Raw genomic sequence first — 27,926 nt, 5'->3', positions numbered from 1 at the left:
AGGGAGAACAGCCACCTCTCAGACGCTGAAGTGCCGTGGCCTTGATCCTGGTGGCATCGGGGGGTGGGGAAGTGAGCATCCAGCCCAGCAGCCCTGGCAGTAAGTGAGGCCCTGGAGCAGGTGGCCAACCTGCAGCAGAGGTGCCACGAGTGGCACCGGCAGCCTCTGTGTAGCACGCACAGCAGATTTTGGAGGGGCAGGCAGCTCAGGGGCAGAAAGGGCAGGGAGCAGAAAGCAGAGCAGCAGATAGTATGGAGGCTGTTTTTCCTGCCCCAGAGGCCTGGAGGGTTGCCATGTGACTCCCACATTTCAGAGAGGCTCTAGAGGGGACACAAGGAACTACAGACCACTGATCCAAACCTCTGTTCCTGGGAATCTGATAGAAAAAGTCATAATAAAGTATTGTTCAGCAAACTACTGGGAAGCCCCAATCCCATTGCTGTTAAGGCTCCAGGCCATGAGGACACCCTTTTTCTCAGGGTGTGGACAGACACCACAATTAGAAGGCACAAAGGCAAATGAAGCACTTTTTATTCACTTTTATATTCAAGCCTTCTGCATACAGGTGGAAGGGTCAGGGAAGGGGAACGGAAGAGGCCGCTGCTTTAGCGGGCTCTGCTCAGGAAGGTGAGGGACAATAAGAGGTGCTATGTGGAGGGGCAAAGCAATGCAGAAGCTTCTGGCTAATATGGGCAGGTATTTGATACGGGACATGGGAAGGATGCTAGCAGAAGGTGCTGGAGCACCAAAGAAATGAAGTTGTGCAGGTCCCAGGCAATCTGGACCAGAGGCTTTGGTCTAAAGCTTTGCAACCCTCAGATCAGGCCAGCTACCCAATTGCTACAAAGAAAAGGCACGGTGAAGAAGACATGGGAAATCAGCAGTCAAAGATGCAGGAAAGAATGCATCCTAAGGACAAGAGAGTTTCTCCATGGATGGAGTCATGTCCAGGAGATACAGAAACCTTGGGGCGCTGGCTGCCCTGGGTGCGACAGGTTTGCAAGGAACCATCAAAACTTTTGACAACCCCTTTTTTAAAGACTTCCCAGAGTAGGAACATGGGGACCTCAAGGGACCTGATTATAAATCATGGGAGGGGACAGCATTGATTTGGCTCATGGTTTTCTTGTCATTCACACAGAAATAAAGGAACAACTATACTCGTCAAGGAGGTTTAAGCTCATGGGAAAAGGCAAGAGATTTGGCGTGGCCTGTTATAAGCAATTGTTGTACATCAAAGTGAAAAAAACTAGAGTGGTTCGGGAGCATAGCCCCGAGAATGGAAGAATCTGAAGACTGGAGGTTATACAGGGTATAAGGAAACAATTGCGGTGAGACTCATGCAGGAGGAGGATGGGGATATACGTGGGTGCGAGCGTGCAGAACTTCAGCATTAAGTGACACTTCACGGAGTGAGAGACTGCAATCGCTGCGGTCAGATGCCAGTGCTGGACCCTGCTGCATAGCTTTGGTTGCAATGTTATGCTCTAAGAATTTTTTTCATACAGATAAAAGCTAGCAATGGCCACCTGGCACAGCACCTGCATGAATGCAGGAGTCTGATTTTCGTGCCCTTTTTCTCCAATGCTTATCCAGCCGCGTCTTGAAAACCTCCAGTACCGGTGATACTACCACTTCCCTGCACAGTCTGTCCTACTGGCCTCATTGCTCTGCGTCACAGAAAAGGGAGGAAGGATCAGTCTGCCCCTATTCAGAGGACAGAAAAGCTCTTCCTAGGGACCCCCCAGGAAGCAGCCATATTCGGTCTCCCTCTCCCGAGAGGACCCCCTGCAGCCAGCCCCAGCAGAGCTTGACAAGGGGCAGCCTCTGGATTGACACCCCGGCTCTTCTCAGTCCCTGGCTTCCCCAGTGATCCATAGCACCGCCACCTCTCCAAAAGCACACCAGACTGCTTCAAAACCAAGTCTTTAGTGTGCCACTCCAGGTCTCTCTGTCCTCACTCAGACCTTACTCTGTCCTTGCTGGGACCTTTCCTTTTCTCTGTCCATCCTGGGACCTTCTCCGTGTGTCCTGGGTCCTTGCCTCTTGGTCTGCCCTGAGACCTTCTCTCCTCAGGTGCAGATTGGGCTGGGGAAGGCCTGGGCCACGCTTTGAGCCAAACGGCTGTGTGGGGTGCATCTACCAGGACAGAAGGCTTTGCAGGATGGATGGGCAAGGGGATGAGATGCACACATGAGGCTGAAAAGGATCTTGAGAGGGGGAAAGGGGACTTCTTGTGGACATGGGGCACTGCCAGCTTCCAGCAGGGACCTCATGAGGATGACTGTGCCCAGCTGAGGAAGATGCTCTAAGTGATCTCCAGCAGGCTGTAGGATTCTTCTGGCCTCAAGATGCAGGGGGAAGGCACGACAAGAGAATGGAGATCAAGAGACCGCTCAAGGCCTGATGTGATGAGCAAATGTCATGGGACACTGGACCAGTGAAGGGTATTCCCTGAAAGAGGTTCTTGGCAGACCAAGGCTCCAGGTGAGCACCTGGCTGCTGGCCATCAGCGACCAAGGTTTCTGCCTCTGATGGGAAGAGAGACAGAGTGAAAAGTGGAGGTTAAAGAGTCTGGTGGAAGTGCCAGTCATGGATTAGTACCTGGCAAGAGGATTGGTGTGTAACTGGGACACAGGTACCTCCACAGGTAGGAGACTGGACAGCAGAATGGAGTGTTGTATTGATGAGAGCAGGCAAGTCCACCAGTGAGAGGCTGCCCTGAGCCCAGCGAGGGAACTGGGGCAGATCAGAGCCACACCAAGGGTGCTTGGCCACCAATGCAGAAGCCTGGGCTAAGCAATGAAGGCACTGGGACTACTGGGGAAATTGGGGGTTAGTGATGGGAAACAGGGGGTGGGAAGTCATGCCCTACTCCCCATGGGGAGCTAGATGGGAGGTCACTGATGGGACCTCAGGGCTGGGACTCTGGTGGGCCAGGGTGCTGGGCCCTGGCTGGATCAGATGGAGACACTGTTCTCCATCTCCTGGGGGTTCATGTAGTTGTACGGCAGCTCGACCATCTGGTTCCTCAACTCGATGTCATCTGCAATCTCCTTCAGGTCCCGCTGGAAGGCCCTGATGAGCCGCTTCGGCTCCTGCTCTGTGAAGTGCTCCTCACGGTAGTCGCCCAGGAGCCTCTGGAGAGAGTGGGAGAGAGGGCCAGTGTCCAGGCTCAGGGCCCCTCTGATGGGCACCAGGCTGCTACCCATTCTTAGCAGGCCCCGAGCCCCACCCCACAGCCCCGTTATGTCTTGGTGCTAGCACCCCTCCAGCACCAGCCGTGCCCAGCTCCAGTCACCAGACCTGCCTCCTCCTCCCACAGGCTGAGCCTGGGTGGAGGTCACTGAGGTGCCGCCTGCTGCCCTGTGCAGCACCCCCAGCTCTGCCCAGTGTCTGTCCTGCCGCACCCCACACACTCACCATGTCCTTAACGCGGCTGCTCAGCAGCAGCAGGGCTGCCTGGCTGGTGGCCGAGGTGTCCACCTCGGGGATGCAGTCCAGTAAGTCCTGCTGCGAGGTCCTACCTTTGACCTCAGGCGGAGGGCGCCGCATGCTTGAGGAGTAGTTGGGAACCCAGGCACCGATGTCATACTGCAGGCCATGACACCAGAGATCAGAGCCATCTGGAGACTGGGGTGCTGCTCTGAGGGGACTCTCCCATGGACACCCATCCCCTGGGTCAGCACCCTAGAGGCAAGTTCCCCAGCTTCCCCTAAAAAATGCTCTGTGGCTCCAGCAGAGAGGAGGTGGCAGGGGCCCTCAGGACAGGGCTCCATGTGTCCTGAAAGTAATTGTGTGGCAGAAGGCATCACTGTGCCTGCACTCTAGGCTCACAGGCTGCTGCTGGGACCCTGTCAGCTGGTGCCTCTGCCTGCACTGGGATGAGGCCATGGCAAGGCAGGTTCCTCTGGCTGCTTCAAAGGAGCATGCCCCTGCAGCGTCAAGGCCATGGTCCCAGCAGGAGACCATGCCCCACATCCAGTCCAGGGCATGTTCTTCAACAGAGGGGGAGAATTCACGGTGGAGAGTAGCCCTCTCCAGGGACCATGACTGGGGGGCATCCCAGGAGACGTGGAGAGTCCAGGCAGGCCAAGGTGTGGAGGCAAAAGCTGCAGCCTGGTGCCAGGGTGGGAGAAGGGCAGGAAATAGCAATGCCCATCCTGAAGAGAGCAGGGGTGCAGGGGACCAGACTCCCCCTTCCCCACTAGGACCAGAACCCTCTCCCTCCACGGGGGGAGAAGAGGTGCAAGGGGGTGAAGGGGTGCAGAGCTTCTTCCCAGCATGGGGCAGGGGTAGAGGTGCTCCCAGCCCTGAGCTGACAAGGAGCTTGGGGCTACAGTTGTCTCCTTTCCAGGCCAGGGGAAGGACAGGGTGTGCCGGAAGAGGCGTCCCTCCCTGGAACAGGAGAAGCGGGGGTGTCAGGGCTCCCCACTGCCCCTGGGACACAGGGTCTCCCTACCTGCCCGTTGTTGACAGATGCGTGCTGGGCTGAGCAGGTGAAGATCACCATGGTGAGGAAGCGACGCAGCTCTGCGACGGTCCTCAGGGAGGAGGGGATGCCTATGGGGGGGCAACAGGGAACATGCAGGCCCGGACTGTGCTGAGGGCACCCATCTCATGTGTGCAGCCCCACATTGGCTTTCCTGAGCCAGCCCCTGGGCAGGAAGGGCAGGACAGGGCCAGCTCCACAGGGGCTGCACGCACAGGTGAGCAAGGCCTTACCCATGCTGGGAAGGATGCATGAAGACCCTGCATGGAGTGGCCTCTATCATCTGCAAAGGGCTGCTTGGGGCAGACAGTGCTGGCCCCCGTCCTTAGCATGGGCCCGGGTACTCAATGACCAATCCAGAAGAGGCACTGCTACCCCAAGTGACCTGCCTGCCATGGCTCAGGGGGCCACAGGGTGGGCTCGGGGAGAGGACAGTACCAGAAGATGCTCTGGACAGGAACCCATTAACGAAAATCTCGTTCATCCAGGCCTGCAGCTCAGGGTCGCCCTGCACCGCGTCATCGCTCGGGTAGTAGAATGCCACAATGCCAGAAACGAAGCTGGATGGGACACAAGGGAGACAGGAGATGGAGATGGGCTCCCATGAGGCCATGCACCATCCAGCAAAGGCCCCATCTCTGAGCACTTCCCACTGCCCAGACCAGCCCTGCAGGGAGCCAGCAGGTGACAGGGCTGGGGCACTTCTACTCCTCCCTGCCCTGGCCAGCACGGTACTTGGCAAGCAGCTTCAGACAGGAGTGTCCAGCAGGGCCAGGGCCCCTGCTCAGCAGTGCAGGGCTGCTGCATCTCGTCTGCCTCATGCATCTGGCTCTGGGCACCCCCAGCCCCCTGGGACAGACCTGGGTCCCCTTTCCGAGGCAGTGCCTACGTTAGTTTATGGTACCAGGTGCTCTGATCCCTGCCCCTTATTCTTGCCTCTCTGCTGGAGTCCAAGTTGGTATTCAAGCCAGCCCCTAAACAGCAGCATCCCCTGGCACAACTTACCCAGGCACCCTGCTATATGGACTTCATCCCAAGCATTCTCCACAGACTCCTGTGCGCCTCATGCCCTCCCCGTGAACATCCCCATCCCATGCCCCTCCCCATGACCTTCCCCTTGTCTGGGGCTTCACCTCTTTATAGCTTCCCAGATCTTCAGCCCATCGTCTCTGTAGAGGTAGTTGGGGATGGAGGAGACCCCTCGGGCCTGGATATTATCAGGAAGGCAGAGAGAGTCGTAGGTCACCTGCTCCAAGGTCTTGCTCAGTAGCAGCACCAACCCTTCGTGAGAGGATGCTGAGCTCTGAAAAACAGAGGCTGCCCATGGGAACAGAAGGGCAGATTGTGCTGGGGCCCTTCCAAGCACCTCGGAGGTGCCTGGTCTCTGGGGCACTGCAGAGCTCTGTCCCACCTCTGCACATGGGCAGAACTGGGCCCAAGCTGTCTGAGCTACATAAACTGGCCACCACAGAGCAGGCTGTGTACAGGTGACCCAGGGGCACCAGCATGGCCCAGACTGAGAAGCTGCCCATAGGCCACCACCACAATTTGGAGATCTAAGAGGCCTCTGTGTCTGAGATGTGCTGGCCACACGTTCAAGAGAATAGCCACTGGCTTCCTCATAGCGCCCTTCACAAGGGCTAGACCCACTGGTCTCCTGGGGCCTTAGGGACTGCTCTCTGGCTACGCCGTCAGAGAAGCCTAGTTCTGAGACAGGCAGAGAGATGCCTGGACCCTTCCTGGCAGGTAATGGTGTCACTTGCCCTTAAAAGCCTTACCAAGACAGAGGCTGCAGCCTCCTGCATAGCCCAGTTCCATGTGCAACTTCCTGCATAGTTAGAAATTTTTGTTATCGCCTGCCTGAAGTCACCTTTGCTGCCATTCTGGAGCCATTTCCCCCAGTGCCCGGTGAACAGAAAGAACAGTGTAACAGGGCACCCAATTTTTTGTTTTTTAAATACCCTGTTCTAAAGGCAGGCAGGCCTGCTCTTGACTGCCATGCCTTGATGTTAATATTGTGGGAGGCTGCCCTGATCTTACAAGAATGACCACATGACTTGTGATCCTAGCCTTATGGGCCAATCACATCGCTCCGTTCCTCACCTACACCATGTCCCATGCCTTGCAGATGGCATCCTTACAGATGTTCTACCAAGTGCTGATACAGCCCTTCACAGGACCTTCCCACCTCTCTGCCTGTCTTTGGGCTGTCAGCTCCTGTCTTGGTCTCTTGTCTTACACCCTGTTTATTCTTAACTTTCCCAACTGCTCTCCAGGCCTTTGGACCCAGCCGACCCTACACTGCTCAGGACCCTTGCTGAGCCATGCTGTCCTCTTAGGTCCCTCAGTGTGCCTCACTATGTGGTTCAGGCCCCTCAGATCCATACAGCCCACTGGACCTCTGGACCCATGCACTCCCAGTCTTGCCTGGCCCCTCACTGGGCTTCTGGACTCACATGGTCCTTGTCCTCCCTGGCCCATCACTGGGCTTCTCAAACCCCTGTGGTCCGCATGGTTGTCTTTGCCTAGTGCTTGTCTGTCAGAGTGTGCTCCCCTAGCCTTCCCCCTCTGCAGAGTAGCCCACAAGGCAGCAGCAGCTGAGGCTTTCCAGTTCCCCATCATCACCTTATGCAGTCAGGTGATTCCCTTGATCAGGCCTAGCCTCACCTGCTGGCCCCTGGGTCAGCTGACTCTCTGACTGGGCCTGACCCCACCTGCCTGTGGCTTCATGGGTTATCTGACCTCTTCAAGTGGCAGGCACATCGAGTACACTGCCACAAACAGTTATAACTTTCCTCTTTTCAAGAACTGGTCCTGCTCTTTCCTAGCAGGCAGGTCCCAGAGGGTGGCCGTGGGCAAGCTGTTGTCATCCTCTTGGGACCTTCCCTGTAGTCAGCCAGAGCTTCATCCTATTGCCTCTCCTACTCCACATTCACATGAAGACACAGGGCAAGACTGCACAAAGACTCTGGGTGAGGTGCCATCAGCATGCAGCTGACAGGCCATCAGCATCGCTTTCTCATCCAACCTGGGCCTCACAGTCTGTCTTCCCCCATTGTCTGGCTGCAGCTGAGGATGGGATGAGGGCAAAACTGGATGAGATAGAAATGATAGTGCTTTGCAGTCCTGAGGGCACTGGGATACCTGGCACTGATGGGATTTGGCCTCCCCATGTTAGACAGCTTTGCAGCCGGGGAGTGCTCCCAGATCCTCTGCTGTACCTGGCTCTCCAGGTGGCTGCAACCCTTCCTTCAGACTGGGAACTGTCCACCTTCATTGGTGCTAGACTCCTGAAGTATACTCTATGTGGGGCTGCCCTTGGAGATGCTCTGGAGGGGTAGAGCTCATGCAAAACACAGCAGCCTGCCTTCTGCCAGGGGTGTTACCATGAGCACAGAACTCCAGTGCTCCAGAAGCTGCATTGGTTCCCAGTAGTGTTTGAGGTCCTCTTTTGCCCTATAAGGCCCTAAATGGCCCTAAATCCCTAACGGACCACCTGTTCCCATACACCCCATTGTGATCCCTGAGGTCAGCCAAGAGCAACCTCTCACCATTACCATCAATGCACTGAATCTACTTGGAAGAAAGCACATGGGAGGCTGTCTTTGGTGGTTATCCATGATAGTGGCCCCTCAGCTCTGGAAATCCCTGACCCTTGAGGCCCCTAGAGCCTGAGCCTGGACATCTTCTGAGAGACAAGGTCTTCTTTCTATTCAGACAAGGATTTAGCTGGGATGGTATGGGGTGGAAGGGAGGGTTGCACGTAATTCATTTTCATACACTATTGGCTTTCATAAGGTGTTTTGTTCTGTGGTGTTTTCTTGTTTGCTGGTTTTATAAGCTATTTTGCTGCCCTGAATTGCTGCTGGGAAGGGTGGCATATGAATAAATACATAAATGCATATATTGAATAAGTTTCCCACATTCACTGCCTCACTCCTGAGTTTCCTCAAGACTAAACAGCCCCATTCCCTCTCCCCTCTGCATCTGTCCTGTGATTCTGCCTTCTCCCTGGTTCCCTCCACCTCCCCCATCTGCACCATGACAGCGGGCAGGGATGGGAAACACACAAACTGCACCTGGGGCCTCCCCCGACACCTGCTTCGTGCAAGGAACAGCCCCTAGAGCCCATGGCTGGCCACTGCTGGCCAAGAGGCTGTGCTGAACAGAGGCCCAGCACCCTCACCTTGATGATGACGCCTTCTGGGTTTATGAGAACGCTTCTGGCCAGGGTGTTGATGTGCAGCGTGAAACGGTAGTGAGGGAGCAGGAGCTGAAAAAGTACAGGCAGGGTCAGGGAGAACATGCTGTCCACGAGCTCAAAGCTCCTACTACAAGCTCAAGCTTCCAGTCCCATCTGCCCAAGCAACAGAGAGTAACACGGCCCGTGGTTGTACCCGTGGTTGTACCAGCAAGGCAGCAGTTGCCAGCCCCTCTCTGCGGGACACAGCTTCAGGGCTCACAGCTCATTGCATTGAGAGCCTGGCATGTGACACCCACTGTCCCCAGCACAGGTGCCCCCCAGAGCCAGCAGGAGCTTGGGGGGGACCAGCCCAGGAGGGCTGAGGTGGTGACACAGCCCAGGGAGCTGGTGCAGAGGAGGCAGAGAAGAACCTCTTTAGGGATGGTTGGGTGGGGGCTGCTATAGTGGAGCAGGGAAGGTCTCTAGATGAAAATGGTGGGGAATCACTTTGCTGTGGCTTCTGCCACAAAGCCAGGGAGTGACTTCACAAGTGCCGTGATTCCCTGAGCAACCTGGCACAGTTTGCTTCCGGGCATGATTGGGGGGGGAACCCCACACAGACCCACGACAGGCTAATGGTAGGCAGAGGGCTCAGCTACCTGCCTCCTTGCACCTGAAAGCATCAGGCTCCATGTGGAGGGTCTGGACAGCTGCCACAAAGCAGGAGTGCAGAGCCGACAGGGGCACCCTTTTGCCCCCACAGAAAAGGAGGGACAGAGAGAGGGTAGGAAATACCGGACCCTGGGAGATGGGCCGTGAGTGGATATAACGTGCTTCAGAAACATGCCCAGGGTGCCGGGGACCCCACCCTTCCGGCCAGGTGTCCTGCAGAAGAGCAGTGGGAGCCTAAGGTGGGGACAAGGCCGGCAGGGGAGACAGGGGTCAGGCCATGTTTTGTTTGGTGACTGAGCTCTGTGACATGAGGGCAGGGACACACGCATGAGCTGCCAGCCCCCTTGCAGCTCTGGGACTCCTGAAGGCCTGGCTGAAGGGTCAAGCACGCAGTGGCAGAGCCTGAGATCAACGTCCCATGTCACGAGGGGATGCACAGAGGTGACGTGGCCCTGCCAGTGACTGAGGTGCCTTGGAGCCCCAGCGAAGTGCTCCTGGGAAAGCTTCCTGCCCCAGCCCCTCTCCCCGCTCACCTTGAACAAGGGGTGGCACATGGGCAGCTGCCGAATGGTGGCGATGGAAAACACCTCGGCAAAGAGATGGGTCTTGAGCAGGTGGGTGATGATCTGGTGGATGTAGAACTCGCTGTTCCGGACCCAGGTCTTGGCCAGGATCCAGTCCCACTCGGAGTCGCTGGGCAGGAAGATGGGACTCTTGGGGCCCGGAGTCTGGCTCAGCTGTAAAAGGGGAGATGTCCTGCCACTGACATGCATAGGAGGACACCCTGCCCTGGACATCCCAGGTCTTTCCCCTTCTGTGTTGAGGTCCGCCTGTGCCACTGCTGCTAGCCTGGGAGAAGGGCCTGGCTGGGCACAGCGGGAGTGCACTGCCCACACCAGGCTGCAGGCTGCTCTTATTGACAGAGTCCAGGTCTGCCCTTCCCTTGGGCTCTGTCCCAGCTCAGGGCTGTGAGATGGAGGCTAGCCTCCAGGGCTGCAGCGTTCGTGGGGGCTGCTGGCCTTGGGTCACAGCTCTGGTCCGCTCCTCTCCACTGGCTCAGTCCCATGCCCCAGGTGCTGCATGCTGCTTGGCTGCTGGGGACCAGGTTGCAGGCTCTGTCCCTGTGGGTGATCTCACAGGCTGGGGTTCTCTGGCATGGAGAGATTTTCATCTCTCTCCTGCATCTGACAAGAGAGCAGTAGGGCCCCTTCCCCTGCCTGTCCCCACTTAAGAAAAACTGAAGCTGCTGAAGTCCTCTTGACAGAGACAACTGCCCTGCTGGGGTCGGTTCAGAGCTGAGACCTGGAACCCAGATTTCTCCTTCCCAGCGCAGGACCTCACCCTCCAGGCAGCCAGCTCCTGTACTGAGCACTATGGAGTGATGTCCCAGGAGAGGGGCCTTCAAGGCTCTGGCCCCCCATGCAAATCAGCAGAGACAAGACACCCGGATGTAGCCCAGCAGCAACCTGAGCACAGCAGAAGGCAAGCAGAGTGGGCCTAAGCCCCAGGCGGGTCTGCCCTTACCTGGATGGCGATGGGCTGCAGCTCCCCAGCCTGGTTCTGGTGCACCAGGCACAGCGGGGCAGCAATGTATTGCTGCCGCCCATGGATGGTGTGGGTAGGAATGTCTTCTAGGTCCTTGTAGTCCACCAGGAAGATGTGTCCATCCTGTGTAATGGAGAGCATACTTGTGAGCCAGAGAAGTCCTGGCTGCTCTTGGAGAAGGCACCAGGAGGCTGCAGTGGGCTCTAACCTTCTCCTGGGAGCACCAGGAGCATCAGTGGAGTGAGGCAGGAGAGCCTTGCAACCCCTTCACACCAGCTCCAGGGGCAGTAGGCCTGCTGCCGCTCAGTTATGGGCAGACTGAGAAAGCCACGCTGGGTGCTGAGCCTGTGTCCTGGGGCAGGTGCTGCCTGGCTGGGGTGCCATAGGCCCTGCCCCAAGGATCATAGGGCTGGGAGCCAGGAGCCCAGGGTTGGCAGGACCTTGGAGCCAGTGGCTCTGCTGGGATCAGGCCATACCTGTAGTTCCCTCTTCAGGCTGGTGCCAGCCCCTAGGGCTCCAGCTACCATCTCCTCTGTCACAGGGAAGTAGGCTGGCAACTGCGTGCATTTCTGGATCATCACCGGGTTGATTCCGTTCAGAAACTGGTACCCAAAGAAAGTGTCCTCTTTCCAGTGGGCGGCCACGTACTCTGGGACTGGGACAGGAACAGCAAGCATTAGCACACGCCCCTGGGCCCTCCCCACAGGGCTTCCTTCTCACATTAAGGTCCCAGTGGCCAAGATCCTGTGCTGGGGGGAATTTGAGTCATGTGGCTGTGGGTAATTTAATCCCTGTGGCTGTGATATCCTGTTTGGACCTGAGAGCACTGGGCCCAGGCCCTAGTCAAGGCAATGGTGCTGCCTTTTTCTATGTCCCTTTTTGGGCTCTCTTTCTGTACAATACCAGGATGCTTTTAAGATTTGGATGTTTTTGTGGAGCATTCTGGCTAACAGCAAGGGTGCTGCACTGATGCATGTGACCACAATGGTTTCTATCAGGGTCACTTACTTCTAGTGGAAGAGCAGAGCAAGGTAAATGGGTATAAGACACCTGTACTGGCCACATCAGAGCAGTACAATCGAGCAGCAAAGAGATCATTTCTTAACTAACGCGGCTGAGCTGGTGAAGTTCTCCAGCAAGGACCAGCCTTGGCCCCGGGGCAGTTCTGGAGTAACCCCTCTGCTTCCACATGGCTGTCACCAAGCTTAAAACGTGGCCACATCCTAACAAGCTGACCCACCCCCTGGGCCCTTAAGGCTTGACCTGAACTGCGTGGTTGGCAGCTTTAAAAAATGCAAAGCTTACAAACAACTCAAATATTAGGACATAAATAGCATTAGGAACTAAGGAACATGGGGCTGGAAGGGCCTCCTGGGCCAGTGAGTCCAGCCCCCTGCATTCACAGGCAGCCATCAAGCTAAGGGGTCCCCAGACAGCCACTTCGTCCCTCACCCTCAGTGACCAGAAGCAACATCCAAAATGACAGCAGCTCCCTGCAGCTCAGCACAGGTAACGGCCGGGGAGACAAGGGCGCTGCCACTGCAACAGCAGGGAAGCAGCTGGATCATCCATGCCCCGAAGGCTGTCTAGCCTGGACCCCCCTGGTTTTACAGTACCCTGTTTTGAGTTTTGCCTCCGACCAGCCATAAAAGGGCCCTGGCTGTGAGACCACATCAGTCCCAGAACATGCCCTCTAATGCTTGGCTTAACTGCCCTCTGCCTGCTGACCTGAGGTGGAAAGAGTCTTGGCTTCCCAGGCTGCAACGAGGTTAGAAACCAATAACTAAACATCAAGTCTTCGACCTGGCTGGAGCCAAATGCTGCTCGCCCTGTCACCAGCGCTGTAGACCTGATTAATCCAGAGGCACTGTGCTTTGGCCTGAGAGGATTCACTACACCACGCAGCAACCGGATGAGTCAGGCAGACCAAGCCTCTGCCAAAACGCAGTGTGGGCTCTCTCTGGAGATATAGGGGCCAGAGTCACATGGATGCAGTTGACATCTGAATGGACACGGGCAGAATTTGCCACCCCCGGTCACACAGTGATGCCAAATGGCTCTGGACCCACAGCCACGTATTCCACCCAGCACCTCAATGCACAGCTCCCTAGGCCCAGCACCGGCATCTCCAGGCACACGCGCCAGGTGTACGCCCAGAGCACTCGGGCACCTGATGCCCGTGTGAGCTCCACGGAGGTTCAGATCAGAGCCGGGAGGTGCCAGAACTCCCGCTAAGTCCTGGAGCTCCAGCCCCAGGGGAATGCAGCCAGCAAGCCCAGCTAGTGCCAACAGTGCTAGCTCTCACGCCAGGATGGGGGCCATGCCCAGCTTCTCCCTGATAGCCTCGGGGTTAGAGCCCTCCCCTGGGGACAGAGAGAGCTGGGTCCCAGGCTTTCCTTGCCCTGGGGGGGTTCAAACCTACCTCCCAGGAGAGTCCCCAGACCACCAGCCTGCCGAGAAAGCAGATGGGGTGCACTGCCCACCCTTCCTGATGCAGCTGGGCCACCAGTAGCAAAGAGCAAGCAAGTCATTAGGCCAGTAGGAAAGGAAATCACCAGGAGCCTGATGGGGTAGCCTATTGGTTATGGCAACCCCTTGGACGGGAGGGAGCCCTGGGCTCTGGTCCTGTCCCCAGAGCTCTGTGTGCATTTTACATTAGACAGTGATTCAAAACCTACTCAGACCAGCGCTCAGGAATTAGATACACAGCCAACTTCAGTTCACACCCAAAGAAGCCATAGCTTTCTGATCATTTATAAGCCTACTGCCCTGCTGACAGAAAACTACCAACATGTCTTAGCCGATGTTCCCAACACAGAGGAATGTGGGACACAAACCACGCCATGCATGCACAGGAGGACGGGCCTGGCTCTGTCTCTATGACAATGCTACTGATGGCTAGAAAATGGTATTTAGAGGTTTGCTGTTGGGAATTGACTGATAGGCCAAGTAGATACGCATTAGGATAATGGTCCAGGCCAACAGCAAGGATTAACTGATTTCTAAAGAGTCTGTGACAAAGTTTCTTCAAGGCCTGCTGTGTCTGAGACAGGTTTGTGATAGGGTGCAGAGGTAGGAGCTTTGCTGTCAGAGAGAGAGACAGAGTTTTGCTGGGTTGGGAAGCAAGGCCAGTGTAGATTGTGAAGCCTGCATCCCAGAAAAGATCTGCTTAAAGCAGTGCCAGACTTATAAGGTCTGTCAAGGAAAAGAGCGGCTGGAAGTTAAGGCAGACCCATAGCATGAATGCTCAGACCCAGAAGGAAGAGTGTGGAGACTTCAGAGAACTGAAAGAGAGAGAAAGACGGTTGGAGAGAACAAACCCACAGCGTCCAGAGAAGGACTGAGAGTGGGGACCAAAGAGCAGAGCCCAGCAAAAGCTTGTGAAAGCATGGGAAGCCAGGGACTCGCAGTCTGAAAAGTGGGTAAGGCAGAGTCAGTGACCTGTGGTCCAGGAGGGGCTAGGAGTGGGACCAGATGGGTCCAGAGGCTCAAAGTGGAGGCGAAAGAGAGAAAGATCTGATGAGAGGTATGCAGCCCAGGAGAGGCAAGTATTAGCATGGCCAGGTGCCATGGTCTCACTGGCTCAGGAGCAGGGTCAGGACCCAATGAGGGGTCAAAGTCCAGGGGACACAGCTGGAGACCAAAGAGACCCACAAGCCCATAACCCAAAGGGGTCTGGAAGAGCCCTGAAAGACCAAGTGGTCAGGCAATCCAGAGGCAGAGCCAACAGAGGTCAAAAGGCTGAAAGAGACCACTGCTAAGGCTGCAAGAGCTGGAAGCCCGAAATCTCAGCTAGCCTGAGAAGAGGCCAGGAAGCCCAGAAGTGAGAGACTGTGCCCATGAGGGGTGAAGATGATCAGGGCAGAACAGCCTGGAGATTGGTCCTGGGTAAGACCTGAAAACTACACCCTCCTGGGACTGTTTAATGTAGTAGAGCTACTTGTGGTGGGATAGTCTCTACAAAATGCCACATGTTGCCACCCCAAGGGAAGGTGAGTATAGGGTGCTGAAAACCTTAGCTCCCACTGCCTTGTGGGTCACCCTTTGATGGGAGATGGCTAGGGGGAGCGTACGCCAACAGAAAAACCCTTGGTGGAGGCCAAGGACAGAAGGTGTGCGGCAGAGTGCTTGGAGTACCAGTCACTGAGAAGAAAGGACGGCTGAAAAAGCAGCCTCTGCAAGGAACAAGGAGTTGAATCTCTGAATGAGCTCCAGCATGGCGAGGGCAGGGCAAAGGCAGCCACAGTGCCAACAGTGATTCTGTGGTGTGAATTAACCTAAAGGGGGATCAGCCTCTCCCTTTGTGTCTTTGTGTTTTGCAGGATATGGACCACCACTGCAGCATCAAGAAGTTTGTTTGATACAGAAAAGAGTCAGGTTTAACTGTGTTATGAATTGGCTGTGTCTGTGCAATGCTATTGCTGCGAAGTGGTTAATGATATTAACTATGCTGGACAATGAAATGTAAAGCAGAACTTCTTAATAGGCTATGGGATAGCTGCAAAGTGGCTACAGAAAATGTTGCATCATGTGAAGCATCGCCTTTGCTTGTGCTAGATACGTATTTTTATGCTCTTTATAGTAGAAATAATAATGTAATGTAGCTTTATTAATTGCCAGAATTCATGCCACGATCTGGATCAAGAAGTAGAATTGTGGGATCCTGGTGGAAACCAGGCATGCTGTTTGCACAGAAAGGCCGATCTGTGACAAAGCTTCTTCAAGGCCTGCCGTGTCTGATACAGACAAGCAGCGAGTAGACACAAGGGCTGGGAAATTAAAGACAAACGCCACACTGTTCCATAACATAAAATAAGATGGCACCAGGTCACAGTGCCCAACTGCACAGCCCTTGGGCTTTCTGGTTTGGGGGGATCAGACCAAATTAGAAGAAGAGCAGGAAAGCCCAAATTAGGATGTGTGAATGTGATGGGTTTCTGAAACAAAGGAATATGCTGGCAGGACAAAACGTGGACAGTATGATGACAACAGAGAGACCAATCAGTGATGGCCAGACATGAAGAGTCATCATCACAGGAGGAGAAAAGAATACAAAAGGAGGAATTTTATAGCAGCAAAGGGTCCCCAAGAGGGGAACCGGAGGCTACCGTCGACAGAAGGCATACCTGTCTCACCCACCCCACTGTGGGGGGGAGGGATATGGGGCGGGGGGGTTGACATCTGATATTCAAGAGAGAACCTCAGAGGGAAGCTCACGTACTGGCCGGACATACCTTGACTCTGTGCGGCTCTAGGACTAGTAGATATAGAATTGTTTGCAGTATTCTTATGTGCTATCACTGTGTATCAGTATATTTTGCCTATTATCAAATGGAAAGGTCGTGGTCAGTCTGAGAGTTTTGGGTCCACCCAGAACAAGGTATCTGGGTCATACCTCCTGTGCCAACAGCCATCCCCTCACTAATATCAATGGTAAAGAAAGATCTGACAAAGAACATCCTGCATTCAAAAGCCTGTCAACTTCTATCCCCTCTGTGCAGTTGGTTCAATAAAAGATATCACCCTAAGCAATCCTTTCCTCAAAGGTAAAGAAATAAAGAGTTGTGAGGCCTACCCGAGGGTCATGGCGACAGACTCAGTTCTTCGTCCTTCCACCTATCCAGACCCTGGCCATGCTGGATACACAGGACGTGTCTACGCATGCAATTAATATACATGAATAAACCCCAGAACGTATTGCTCCAGATTTTTTGCTCCCATGAGCATCGTTTGAACATGCGCCCAGGAGTAAAAAACTGTGGAGCACACAGTGCTGGATTAAGTTTTACTGGGCCCTGGGAAAACAGAAAACTAGAGTCCCCACACCAGGCAAGGAGAGTTTTTCGCTGTGCCCACCAGTGGGCTGCAGCTCAGCCCGCCCATCTTGCTTGGCACAGCCAGGGTAAGCCAGCAGGTGCAAGTGCCGCTGCGGTAAAGCCAGCCCTGGCTCCAACCCGGACCGGCCCCTTCACCCAGTGGGTGTCACACAGGTGGGGCTGTGGTCCACCAGCACTGAGGCACAGGCCAGGGCTGGGGCTAGCTTGGGGCGGGGGGGTGGCGATCATGGGCTCTATGCCACCCCCATCTGCTCACCCACCGCTCTGCCAGCCCCGGTGGTCCCATCCTGTCCTGTCCCAGCCGCACTGGAGCTGGTGGCTGCCCACAGATGGCAGAGAGAGGGGAGGGAGCAGAGCTGCCCATGGGGTCTCCTGGAAAAAGACAGCCCCAGAAGCCACCACCACCCACACACAGACAGCCCCACACCTGCCCCTAGCCTCTGGTTTTGACCCAGCCAGAGGACAGGAAGCACACACTGCCTGCCCCAGATGCCCATGGCCAGGATGCCTGCCTGAGCTGTGCTGGCCCTGGTGTCCCAGGGGGCTCCTGAATGCCACTAGGTCTGGGCCCTGCAGACCTCTGCATTAATTTACCCCTGGAAGTATATTGCTCCAGAGTTTATTCATGCCCAGCAGGTGTAGCCCGGATGGAGCAGCCCCCGCTGGCAGAGGACCCGGGGGCAAGCCTGCCTGCCCAGACACGCTCCAGCCAGAGACTGAAGCACCCTTGTACCCCAGCCAGCCCCGTCACCATCAACATGAGCACTGCCGTGCACAAAACAACGCTGCTGCAGGGTAGTACTTGTGTTTAGCCAGACTACACTTCAGCGGAGTTTATTAGCCTACTGCAACCTAATAGGGTCACACGTGTAGATTATGACATTTTACTGGGAGTGAATTAGGCCGCTCCACAGAAAATGTCTTATGTAGATGCTTCCACAGAGCATAAAGTAACCTACAGTCTAGCTCAGGCCTCATAAAGACAGCTCGTGTCCAAAGTCAAGTGTGACATCGCAAAGCTCTTATTCTAAAGCCCCCTCCTGCCTCTAACACAAGGTTACAGCCCCCAGCCCACTCCTGCCGTTTCCCTGGGACATAGCTTGCTCTGCTTTAGGCGGTCAGTAATACCCTGAAATGCTTCTCCTGCCTTTTTCTGAAGAGGAGCAGGAACACACCAGCAGCGCAGGCAGAAGAGAAGTGCTTGCACTCTCGATATGAGTAAAGTTGAAGTCGCCCTTCTCCTGCTGGGACAGTCTCCATCCCCCAGGAGCTTTGTTAGCATGCTGTTGCTTGATTAAGATTTTAGGAAGGTGGCCAGGAGGGTGGCCGTTCTGACAACGTCCACCAGGGCAGTCCCAGCCCCACCTCAAACCTGACTGGTCTTCCTTCCTTTCAGGCTCCTGCCACACATTGCACATATTACACAACTAACTGCCTAATCATGCAATAAATTTAGGCCGATCACGTGTGCAAAGTAAGACCAGCCCCACATGCAAAGTAATTATGACGCAATTAAGTGGTTAATGGCACAATAAACGTGGACTGGCCACACATGCATAGTAATGATCATGCCATAAAAATGTCCATCCAGCTATAAAAGGGGCCAACCAGCTACAAAGTTAGTGCTTCAAAATGTAACAACTGTATAGCTGGTTTCCAGGCCCTCAGAAAGAGCACTTCAATGCCCTTTTGTTTAGTGTGAGCTGGAACAACGGAAGCCATCTCTCAAAAATTAGGCTGAGTGCAAATGCAGGGGCTAGGAGGTACATGCGCCTGTGGCTAAAAACAGACAGCTGCTTCGACACGGCCCTGACTAGGCCTTGGTGTGACTCACACCAAAACAGGTGCGGCCAGTCATTTACACACCAGGCTTAAATGGCAATTAAATTGAATCAACCATAACGGTTCTAAGGCAGTGTCTACACGTGCTGTTAGCACACAGCAACAAACTCCAGCACATACCACATGGGAGTTTAATGCCATGTTTCTGCATGTATTTGGGACCACAACACATTGAGCTGGGTTGGAGCAGCCCCAGCTGGCAGGAGGCCCGGGGTGGGGGCGGCCGGCCAGCCCAGGGCTGCTCCAATCTGGCTCAATGTGCTGTGGAGGGGCTGGCTGGGGCACAAGGGTGCTGCAGTGTGGGGCTAGCCAGCAGGCAGTCCCCACACTAAAGCACGCTTGTGCCCCAGCCAGCCCTGCCAGCATCTACACAGGAGCTGCTGATGAGTACATTACTCTGCATATACATTACTTGTATATACAAGTACTGTCCTGTGCCAGAATAAATTAGTTTACTCCAGCTGAATAGCATCTCCTGTGCAGATGCTGAGACTTTACTGCAGAGCTAATTAGTCAGCCCCACAGTAAACATCTTATGTAAATGCGCCCAGTGCTAAATTAAATAATTCAGAGATACTTGAGGAGGGACACTGAGCTCGGCTCTCTGGAAGAGCTCATTTGCTGCAGCTCAAAAACCGGTGATGCTAGCCAAAGTGGTTGTCTGTTCTTAGCCTGTCTCCAAAGCAAGTAGGATGCAGGACAGGCTGCATTGTGTGGCCCAAGAGAGAGAGCTTTCTGGGTGAAGTCCAGCTGTAGCTGCACAGGCAGGTCTGGAAATGCGACCAAAGATCATGTCTCCCAGCCGCTTATACTGCTGGGGCCAGAGAAACAGGACATGCCTTAGGAACAAGCAGGTTGTCCGAGCCATATTGAATGCTGATACCAGCTGTTCCTCTTCACCAAAACAGCCAGGGGCAGGGAACAAAGGGGTCTGGGTGAAGGGGAAGATGCTAAGCTGCTCCTGGTGGGCTGCAGTTGGATGTGCGGTAGGCACTGGGTGGTTGTTGGTGGGTAGAAGTTGGGTGTGTGGGGGGCACTGGGCTGTCGCTGGTGGGTCACAGTCAGGTGTGGGGGGTGGGATGCTGGTCTCCTGCTGTTGCTGTACAGGTCTTAGCTGGGTTTTGTGGGAGGGGAGGCTAGGTTATTATACCCAGTGTGCAGTTAAGGACACTGAATTTTGGGTTGATGGGCTGTGCAAGGACAGGCAGCGCTGTGGGGACTGGTGGTTACAGAGGACCAGGCCTGGAGGATGCTTTCTTCTTGCTGTGGGGGAATGTGCAGTGTTGGTAATGGGGCTGTGTGTTGCAGCGGGGGATAACACATACCGATCTCTCGCCCGTTGATCCGGGAGAATATGGTCCGGATTTCTTCCAGGTTTTTCCAGGAGCGTGCCTGGGTCAGAAATCCTTTCAGGGATAACCGTATCTTTCTGTGCAGAGAGAGAAGCAGGGAGAGACCCCAGCAATTGTGGTCATCTGGCCCCTTCTCTTTACACACTCTCCCCATCCCTGACTCCTTCGTTTGCTCTCTTATCCCCCCGGCTTCCCTGCTTCTCCCCCTGGACAGACGCGGAGCTCCGCTTGGACACACTATAGCCGGCCCCTTGGGCTCCCAGCACTTACTCAAATTTCTGGATCCCTGTAAAGGAGGTGAGTCGGAAGCTGGAGAACCTGGCATTGGAGTCCAGCTCTGCGACGCTGCCCACGTTCAGACAGCGGGGCCAGCCAGGGGCATATTCCTTCCACCTGCAGAGAGGGGACAGGGGGTGTCAGCATGGCAGCAGCTGTGGCAGGGCTCCAGAGGGCAGTGACAGCCCCTGCCTGGGGGAAGGACTGGTCCAGCCATTGAAGTTGGAGAGGCTGGTGTAAACATCAGGCAGGAGGGAGGTAGGCCGTCATAAATCTCATAGTTTCATAGTTGGTCGGGTCGGAAGGGACCTGAGCAGATCATCAAGTCTGACCCCCCTGCCATGGGCAGGAAAGAGTGCTAGGGTCAAATGACCCCGGCTGGGTGATTATCCAAGACCCCCCAGGGTAGAAGCCAGCACCGCTTCCCTTGGAAGTTGGTTCCAGATCCTAGCTGCCCTGACTGTGAAGTAGCGCCTCCTGATGTCTAGTCTGAATCTACTCTCGGTCAAGTTATGGCCGTTATTCCTTGTCAATCTCGGTAGTGCTCGGGGAAACAGGGACTCTCCCATTGCCTGCTGGTCCCCCTTGGCCAGTTTGTAGATGGCCACCAGATCCCCTCTAAGCCTTCTGTTGTGGAGGCTGAACAGGTTCAGGTCCCATAGCCTTTGCTCGTAGGGCCTGCCCCGCTGCCCCTTGACCATGCGAGTGGCCCTCCTCTGGACCCTCTCCATGCTGGCCACATCCCTCCTGAAGTGCGGCGCCCAGTACTGGATGCAGTACTCCAACTGCGCCCTGACCAGTGTTGCATAGAGGGGGAGGATCACCTCCTTGGACCTGCTCGAGATGCATCTGTGGATGCATGACAAGGTACGGTTGGCCTTCCTGACTGTGTCCTCACACTGGCTGCCCATGTTCATCTTGGCATCAGCAATGACTCCAAGATCCAATTTTGCCTCTGTGCTGACGAGAAGGGAGTTCCCCAGCCTGTAGATATGCTGCTGGTTCTTCCTCCCCAGGTGCAGCACCTTGCACTTGTCAGTGTTGAACCCATCCTGTTCTCATCCTCCCGCCCCTGCAACCTGTCCATATCTAGTTGCAGCCTGTCCCTCTCCTCCAGCATGCCCACCTCTCCCCACATCTTAGTGTCATCCGCGAATTTGAACAAGGTGCTTTTCAACCCCTCATCCAAGTCGCTGATAAAGATGTTGAACAGTGCAGGCCTGAAGACCAAGCCCTGGGGGACCCCACTGCCCACATCCCTCCAGGTCTAAAATGACCCACCCACCACCACTCTCTGGGTGCGGCCCTCCAGCCGGTTAGTGACCCATCTGACTGTGAAGGCATCAATGCCACGGTCGCCTAATTTTTTTATGAGAATGGGGTGAGAGACAGTGTTGAAGGCCTTCCTAAAGACCAGAAAGACTATGTCCACTGCTACCCCTGCATCTGAGGATTTTGTGACCTGGTTGTAGAAGGTCACCAGGTTGGTCTGACAGGACCTGCCTTGAATGAACCCATGTTGGTTGCCCCTAAGCATAACCTGCCCTGCTGGCCCCTCGCAGTTGTGCTCCTGGATAATTTTCTCAAAGAGCATCCCCAGGACCGAGGTAAGACTAATGGGCCTGTAGTTTCCTGAGTCCTCCTTCCTCCCTTTATTGAAAATGGGGGCCACATTGGCCCTCTTCCAGTCATCCGGCAGCTGGCCAGAGCACCACGAGTGCTCGTAAAGCCATGCCAGGGGTCCCGCAATGACCTCTGCCAATTCCCTCAGCACCCTGGGGTGGAGATTATCAGGACCAGCTGATCTGAACACATCTAGACCCACCAGAAGTTCCCTGACTAGGTCCTCTCTGACCCTGGGCCTGGCTGCGCCTCCCCTGGGTCTGTCGGGGAGCCCAGTGGGAGGGATGTCCTGGTCCCTGCTCAGAAAAACGGAGGCAAAGAATTTGTTAAAGAGGTCAGCTTTGTCATCCGCTGCAACCACCAGATTTCCAAGCATGTCCTGCAGAAGCCCCATGTTACCCGGTACATCTCCATAGCATCTCTGAGCTAACAGCCTCTACAGACAGACAAGGCACAAGAAGCAGAGTCCAGCTGGCAGCTTGTCCAATGCTCCATGCTCCCCCTCAGCATGAAAACCAGTGTCTCCTTCCTATCTGAACATCTCTCACAGGTTTTAGCATCCAGCTGCTGGTTCCCCTGAAGCCTTTCTCTGCTAAAGGACTTTGCAAGCCTCACGCAGAGGGCCGCGGCCACCCTGCTCCCACGGCTCCCTGCAAGGCGGCTCTCGCCTCCCCTCCCACTGGGAACCCAGATGCACTGTGGGCCTGAGGAATCACAGGGCTGCAGACTGGTAGGGCTGGAAGGACCTCTGGGGTGCTCTAAGGCCAACCGTTGTGCAAAGGCTACTGCGCCGTGCCCGACCCACCCTGCACATGGCAGGTGAGACGGGCTGTCTGCTCTGGGCTGGCAGGAGGGACAGAGGCCCTTTCCCTGCTGTGCCGAGTGCGTGAGGACCCCCCATTTGTGCCAGCCCCACTCACTGGTAATTCTCCTGCTTCTTCTGCAGCTCTTGGCGCCGGTGCTCTTTGAGAAACTCAATTGTGTCATCTGAATACTTTTTCCCTGGCAGAGGGAGGAAAAAGAAACCGAGTCAGCAAACGTGCCATGGGGCCGGGCAGCACTGAAGGGTCTGGGTCTTTCTGTGGTTGGGGAGCCCCACTAGAGAGAGATCAACCAGCCGTGCCCATCCCCAGATGGTGGAGTTGACCACTGGGTCACGTCCGCTCTGCACAAGGGTAGGCCCTGGTGGGTGGCCGCAGGGCACGGACTGCAGAGGAGACAGGGGCTGTGGTGCCAGGGTGCATTTGGCCGTGCGAGGAGTCCTGGTCCCAGGGCATTTGCACCTGGTGCTACGCAGCAGCTGGTGCAGCTGCTCTCCCTGAAATCCCAGGGCTCCCCCAAGGTGGGCCGGAGAAGCGGGGTCTTACCTTTCCCTTCCCTGAGGTGCAGGGTCGTGTTCCCCTCGATCCACTGGTAGCAGGGGAAGCGGTAGATCTCCCCCGCCGGCCCCGTCACCTGGATGAAGTTGCAGAACCAGGCATCCTCGAGGAAGAGCCGCTTCTTCTGCACGTGGACCAACACGATGGGGCCCAGGTCACGATCACACTTGATCTCCTTGTTCTGGGGGCAGAAGCCAAAGTGGTTCAGCTCCCCCAGCTCGGAGGGCTCAGCTGGGCCACGCCAGCCTCTCCTGGACACCTGGGTTTGCTCCACATGTCCAGGGAAAGGGGAGGGATTAAATGGACAGGCTGAGTCTGTCCAGGCATGGTGAATCCTTCCCAAAGGAGCCATTCGGCTTGGCCTGGCTCACCCGAGGGCCCTGTGGCCTCTGGTCCACATGGCTGGGGCTGCTGCTGCCCTCCCTGCTTCACTCTGGGTTTGTCTGGGCATCGCCTCAGTGTCTACATCTTTGCTTATGATGGTGACAGACATGACAACAAATGTAATGATGAGTGAAAGGACTTGGGAAACAGGTGGGGAAGGGGGAGGGAGAAGGGCACTGAGGTGGTCGTTTGTGCAAGTGTGATGGTTAAAAGTGACAGTGATGATGATGGGCAAACAGGTGGGTGGGAACGCAGGTGCGCAGATGCACGGTGCATTTTTCAACAGGAAAGAGAAAGGTATAAGTGTAAAGGTGTGTTTTGGGCTGTCAGGTGAATCACAGTGGCCACAAGACAGGTTGGTAGAGGTAAAGCTATAGCTCTATGTGTAGCTTTATTCATATATATAGAGAGAAATAAATAATTTTGCAAAAAAAAAAATACTGATAAGTAGGCAGGAGGAAGAGGGGACCAGCTGTCACATCCAGCTGAGCTGCAGCATGACAGATGTCTACCAGGCCCTCTACTTTCCCATCCCTGTAGCACCCTCCACCCCTGCACCCTCCAACCCCCAGCAGAGGCTGCTCCCCAGGCTCACGGTTATCTTGCGGATACCAAGGTTCAGCCACTCCTGGCTGCTCTCTCCTTGGGTTCCCACCAGGGTGATGGCCACTGAGTTCACTGTATTTGCTAAGGGAACATCGCCTGTGACGATTTGGACTTTGTAAGTGGCCATGTGGGTCCAGCAGGAGTGTGCGGAGTGTCAGAGGAAGCCAAACGCGTCAGGCTCTTCCGTGCGCCTCTGTGCCAGGGAGGGAGTGTCACCGATTGTGCAGCAGCTGTGCCTGATACGACAGGGACCTTCGTGGGGTCTCAGACTAGCCCAGCTCCTGGCAGGCCCTGTACTCTGCAAAGAAAGCATTGAGAGCAGAGGATCCCATGGGCAAGGAGGCAGCCTTTCTCCACCGGACAGCAGGTGTTGCTGTGCTGACGGAGACCCTGGAGCCGAGGCCAAGCCGAACTGGAGCAGAGTCGTGACAGTCAATGACAGGCCCCACCAGACCCTGCTGAGGTCTTCACTGTTCCCCCCACACATCTCCCCTCTTGCCCTTTTCAACCACAACTTCCCTCCCCCTGGCCTATTTTGTCCTTGTTCCTAGGGCCAGTGGCCTCAAACCCATCACTGGTGCTCCCCCAAGCTGTTCTTCCAGGAGGGGAACCGCTCTGATTCAGACCCTGGCAGCCCATTTCCCACTGGCCTCAGAGCCCACCTCTCACACTCCCCTAGTCCAGGGGGAAAGGCAACCCATTGCCTGCTACTGTATAACCACATGCAGTCATGGCAGGGAAACTGAGGCAGGCAACATGATCCTAGAAAGATCACACAAAAGCACCAGCTTCTCCTATGGCGCGCTCCAGGGCAGCCCCTCCCCGTGCCTTTCTGCACCCACAACCCACACAGCACAGCTCTGGGTGCTGTGGGAACTCGGCCTGCGCTGTCTGGAGAGCAAGCAAGTGCAGCCGCCTGATGGGAACAACACCCCACACTGTTTCCTCGTACTCTCTGCTCTCCGTCTGCCACCTCCGCTCTGTTGTCTCGTCCTCTCCCCCTGCACTCTCCTAATATTGAGTCAGGGTTGCCCAGTGGGTCTCATGCTCATCCTGGCTGTGGAGTGACTATGCCAGGGATCTTCAACCAGGGTGTCCTGGGGCTCCTCAGCCTGGGACCTTTTAAGGATTCCCTATGGTGCCATGCAATATAAGCACTACTAGGTGTGCAAACATCTACACGTGATTCACAAGATAAACCCAAATGTCTCATGTAGGAGTCCACAGTGTCACAAACACTGCCCAGCTGGGGTCTGTCTGAGTTTCTTGTAACAAGAGTTGCTCTATTATTTTTCCATAGTCAAAAAATGAGTGAAAGCAAAGAACTGGTGTTTTCCAAAAGGGGGCCTCAAGTCTAAAAGGGTTACAAATCACTGGACTAACAGGAGCCACAACATAAAGGGAGGGTCCAGCCCTGCGACGTAACCTTAACTCTGCCCCCAGGAGCTGGAAGAGCTCCCAGGGGTGTGGGGCAATGGTGAGGCCAGAATACCTCAGCTCTGGGACAGACATGTGGGCATGAGGACAGCGAAGATCTCCCCCTTCTCCCAACTCCCTCTGTGTCTTGCAAGGCTGTGCCCACACATCAGGGGCGTCTGCCTCCCGCGACTTCTCCCTGCTCATGCCATACCATGAACACAGGAATTTCAGAGAAGAAAGAGCACTCAAAGGAAAACAGCATCACCAATATCTCCTCTACATGCCATCAATTTCTATAAACTGCAGATCCTAGGTCTACCTGAAACACGTCATCTCACAGCCTTTGGGGACTGCATCAAAATAAAAGCCATTGTATTGGGGGGGAGGGGGGGGGGCAGCAGTGTGTCTCGGGCTGAGCGAGCAGGGCATCAATCCCAAGGGCCAACTTAGTGGGAGAGGCAGCATTGTGCTGCCAGAGTCTGTGCTCCTACAGCAAAAGCAGCCTCGTGGCCCCCTCCCCTCCTCTCCTCTCCGGCTCAGCCCCAACGCCCACTCCCCCTGCCCCTAAGACTTTGCCTGAGCAAACCCAGCTCCTTGCTCCTCTGCTGATTCCCTGCATGTATCTGTATCAGCTGAATCCGTCTGCCTGAGCAAATGATGGACTACAAGTTATCTCCTCTTTGTGCTTATTGAATGATTGGAAAAATCACCTCGGAGAGCGCCTCTTCACTTTATCTCTCACAGTCATTGCAAACCCCTCACACTTCCCCCATTTCCTTCCTCCCTGGAGCACGGGTACAAAAGCACCCCAAGTGCTCCCCAGCCAGAGGCACTCGTCACCTCTTCTCAGGGTTGGCCAGTCTCCCAAATTCACACCGGGGCTGTGAAATCCCCTCGGACCTGGGGGTTTCCTGCCGTCTCTGACAGCAGCAGCTTCTCCTTGCTTTGGAGGGAACCTGGCATCCAGAGTCAGCCCTGCAGGAGGTTCAGGGGTGCCCACCCCACAGGCAGCCATGCCCCATGCTCACCCTGTACCCGCAGCGCCCCCAGGCCAGGGACCCTGCCTGTCACTCCCTGCTCACTATGTTGTTCCCATGCTGTGCCTTAGACCGTGGTCGGCTGAGAAAGAGAAATGCCCCTGGAGCAAGGCTGGGTGCACAGGGTGCTTCTCGCCTGGCTTAGCCATGGGGCTGTGCAGGCAGCTTCTTGCTGGCCCCACTCTGCCTGCCTCATGCCTCTTAAATTTGTGACCAAGCAGGGGCCGGCTTCAGCTGGAGAGTGGAGGGTGCCCCCAGTGTCTCCTCGCCCCCTGCCCAGTGGCTGGGGCCCTGTGTGGACAGGACAGAGCTGGGGGTTGAACCCTCAGGCTGGCATAGCCTAGAGTCAGGTCTCACCCTGCCTGTGTCAGCTCTCTCCAGAGCCTGTCTCTAACAGGCAGGTGCCGGCAGCTCATCCTGCTTCTGGCTGTGAGTGACCAGAGCTGCTGTGCTCTTCCCTGTATGCAGCACTGCTGGGGGAATTAGGGGTGCTCAGAGCACGCCCAGGGGACTGGGTCACTGAGGCACTGCTGTGGAGGGTACTGCAGCCCCATGGCAGTGCCGTTCTGGATCATCGGGCTGGGTGGGCACCAGTTAGGCCCCTGCTGTTCAGAGGGGTGTGCTGTGGGCAGGTGCAGAGGTCTTAGCTTCGGCACTTGTGCAGGCCAAGACAGAGGCCGCGAATGAAACAGGTGTCAAGTAGCTGTGTAGCTGCTGGAGCTGGGGCTACCTGTGCTGCTCTTTGCCAGGCTCTGTCTGCACTGAGCAGTCAGAGTTTACCCCAGCCACAGCCTATCAACCCAGGTCCGCTGGCACGTCTGCCCTGGGCTTAACCCCAGGCTCCAGAGATCAAGGGGTTCACAACATCCCCGCAGGCTGAGCCTGGGGAGGCCTCCCAGGTTTGGCACACGCCATGGTGAGGCACAGATGGGTGGGAACCATCAGCCCCCAACAGGATCTGCCACCGCAGGGCAGGCAGGGTCTGAGGCCCCACGATTCAGCCTGTGCCCCATCTCATTTGCCAGTCTGGATCAGGTCCTTCCCTCTGACCATCCTTCCCAGAGCAAAACTGCACTTTCCACATGCTTTTCACAGACAGAGACATGAGATGTGAGATGGAGAAGAAAAGCCCCCTCCAGCCGCCCTCCACATCCCCCTGTAAACGTGCTGAGCTCTGCCTACCTGCTGGGGTGGAGAAGGGCTGCAGCTGTGGCCCCAGAGCCCTGCCAGCGCTCCTTTATAGGCGGCTCGGTGGGGACGGGGGTGTGAGAAGCACTCC

The 27,926-nt window shown here is 55.7% G+C and overlaps 1 protein-coding gene across 1 annotated transcript; it reads right to left on the bottom strand.

Annotated features, from left to right (window-relative positions):
- Positions 1-514: 514 nt before the first annotated feature.
- On the bottom strand, positions 515-27,926 carry LOC102564354 (hydroperoxide isomerase ALOXE3). The gene is made up of 15 exons (XM_014606909.3): positions 27,830-27,926; positions 24,181-24,489; positions 23,190-23,382; positions 22,743-22,824; positions 20,194-20,316; positions 19,897-20,000; positions 11,369-11,547; positions 10,872-11,015; positions 9,881-10,084; positions 8,679-8,765; positions 5,626-5,795; positions 4,931-5,052; positions 4,463-4,563; positions 3,424-3,594; positions 515-3,140 (listed from the first exon to the last, which is right to left on the bottom strand). The coding sequence occupies exons 2-15, from the start codon at positions 24,316-24,318 to the stop codon at positions 2,961-2,963; spliced, it is 1,998 nt and encodes a 665-aa protein (XP_014462395.2). The 5' UTR covers positions 24,319-24,489; positions 27,830-27,926; the 3' UTR covers positions 515-2,960.

This window comes from Alligator mississippiensis, chromosome 15 (assembly GCF_030867095.1).
Source record: "Alligator mississippiensis isolate rAllMis1 chromosome 15, rAllMis1, whole genome shotgun sequence".
NCBI classification, from domain to species: domain Eukaryota; kingdom Metazoa; phylum Chordata; order Crocodylia; family Alligatoridae; genus Alligator; species Alligator mississippiensis.
The sequence above is the reverse complement of the archived record's forward strand: the minus strand, read 5'-3'. Positions and strand labels throughout refer to the sequence as shown.

Coding starts and splice junctions, on each gene's coding strand:
- LOC102564354 (XM_014606909.3), bottom strand. CDS start 24,318: ATGGCCACTTACAAAGTCCAAATCGTCACAGGCGATGTTCCCTTAGCA. Junction 23,383..24,180: donor TTGGTATCCGCAAGATAACC/GTGAGCCTGGGG, acceptor TTCTGCCCCCAG/AACAAGGAGATCAAGTGTGA. Junction 20,001..20,193: donor ACAGGGATCCAGAAATTTGA/GTAAGTGCTGGG, acceptor CTCTCTGCACAG/AAAGATACGGTTATCCCTGA.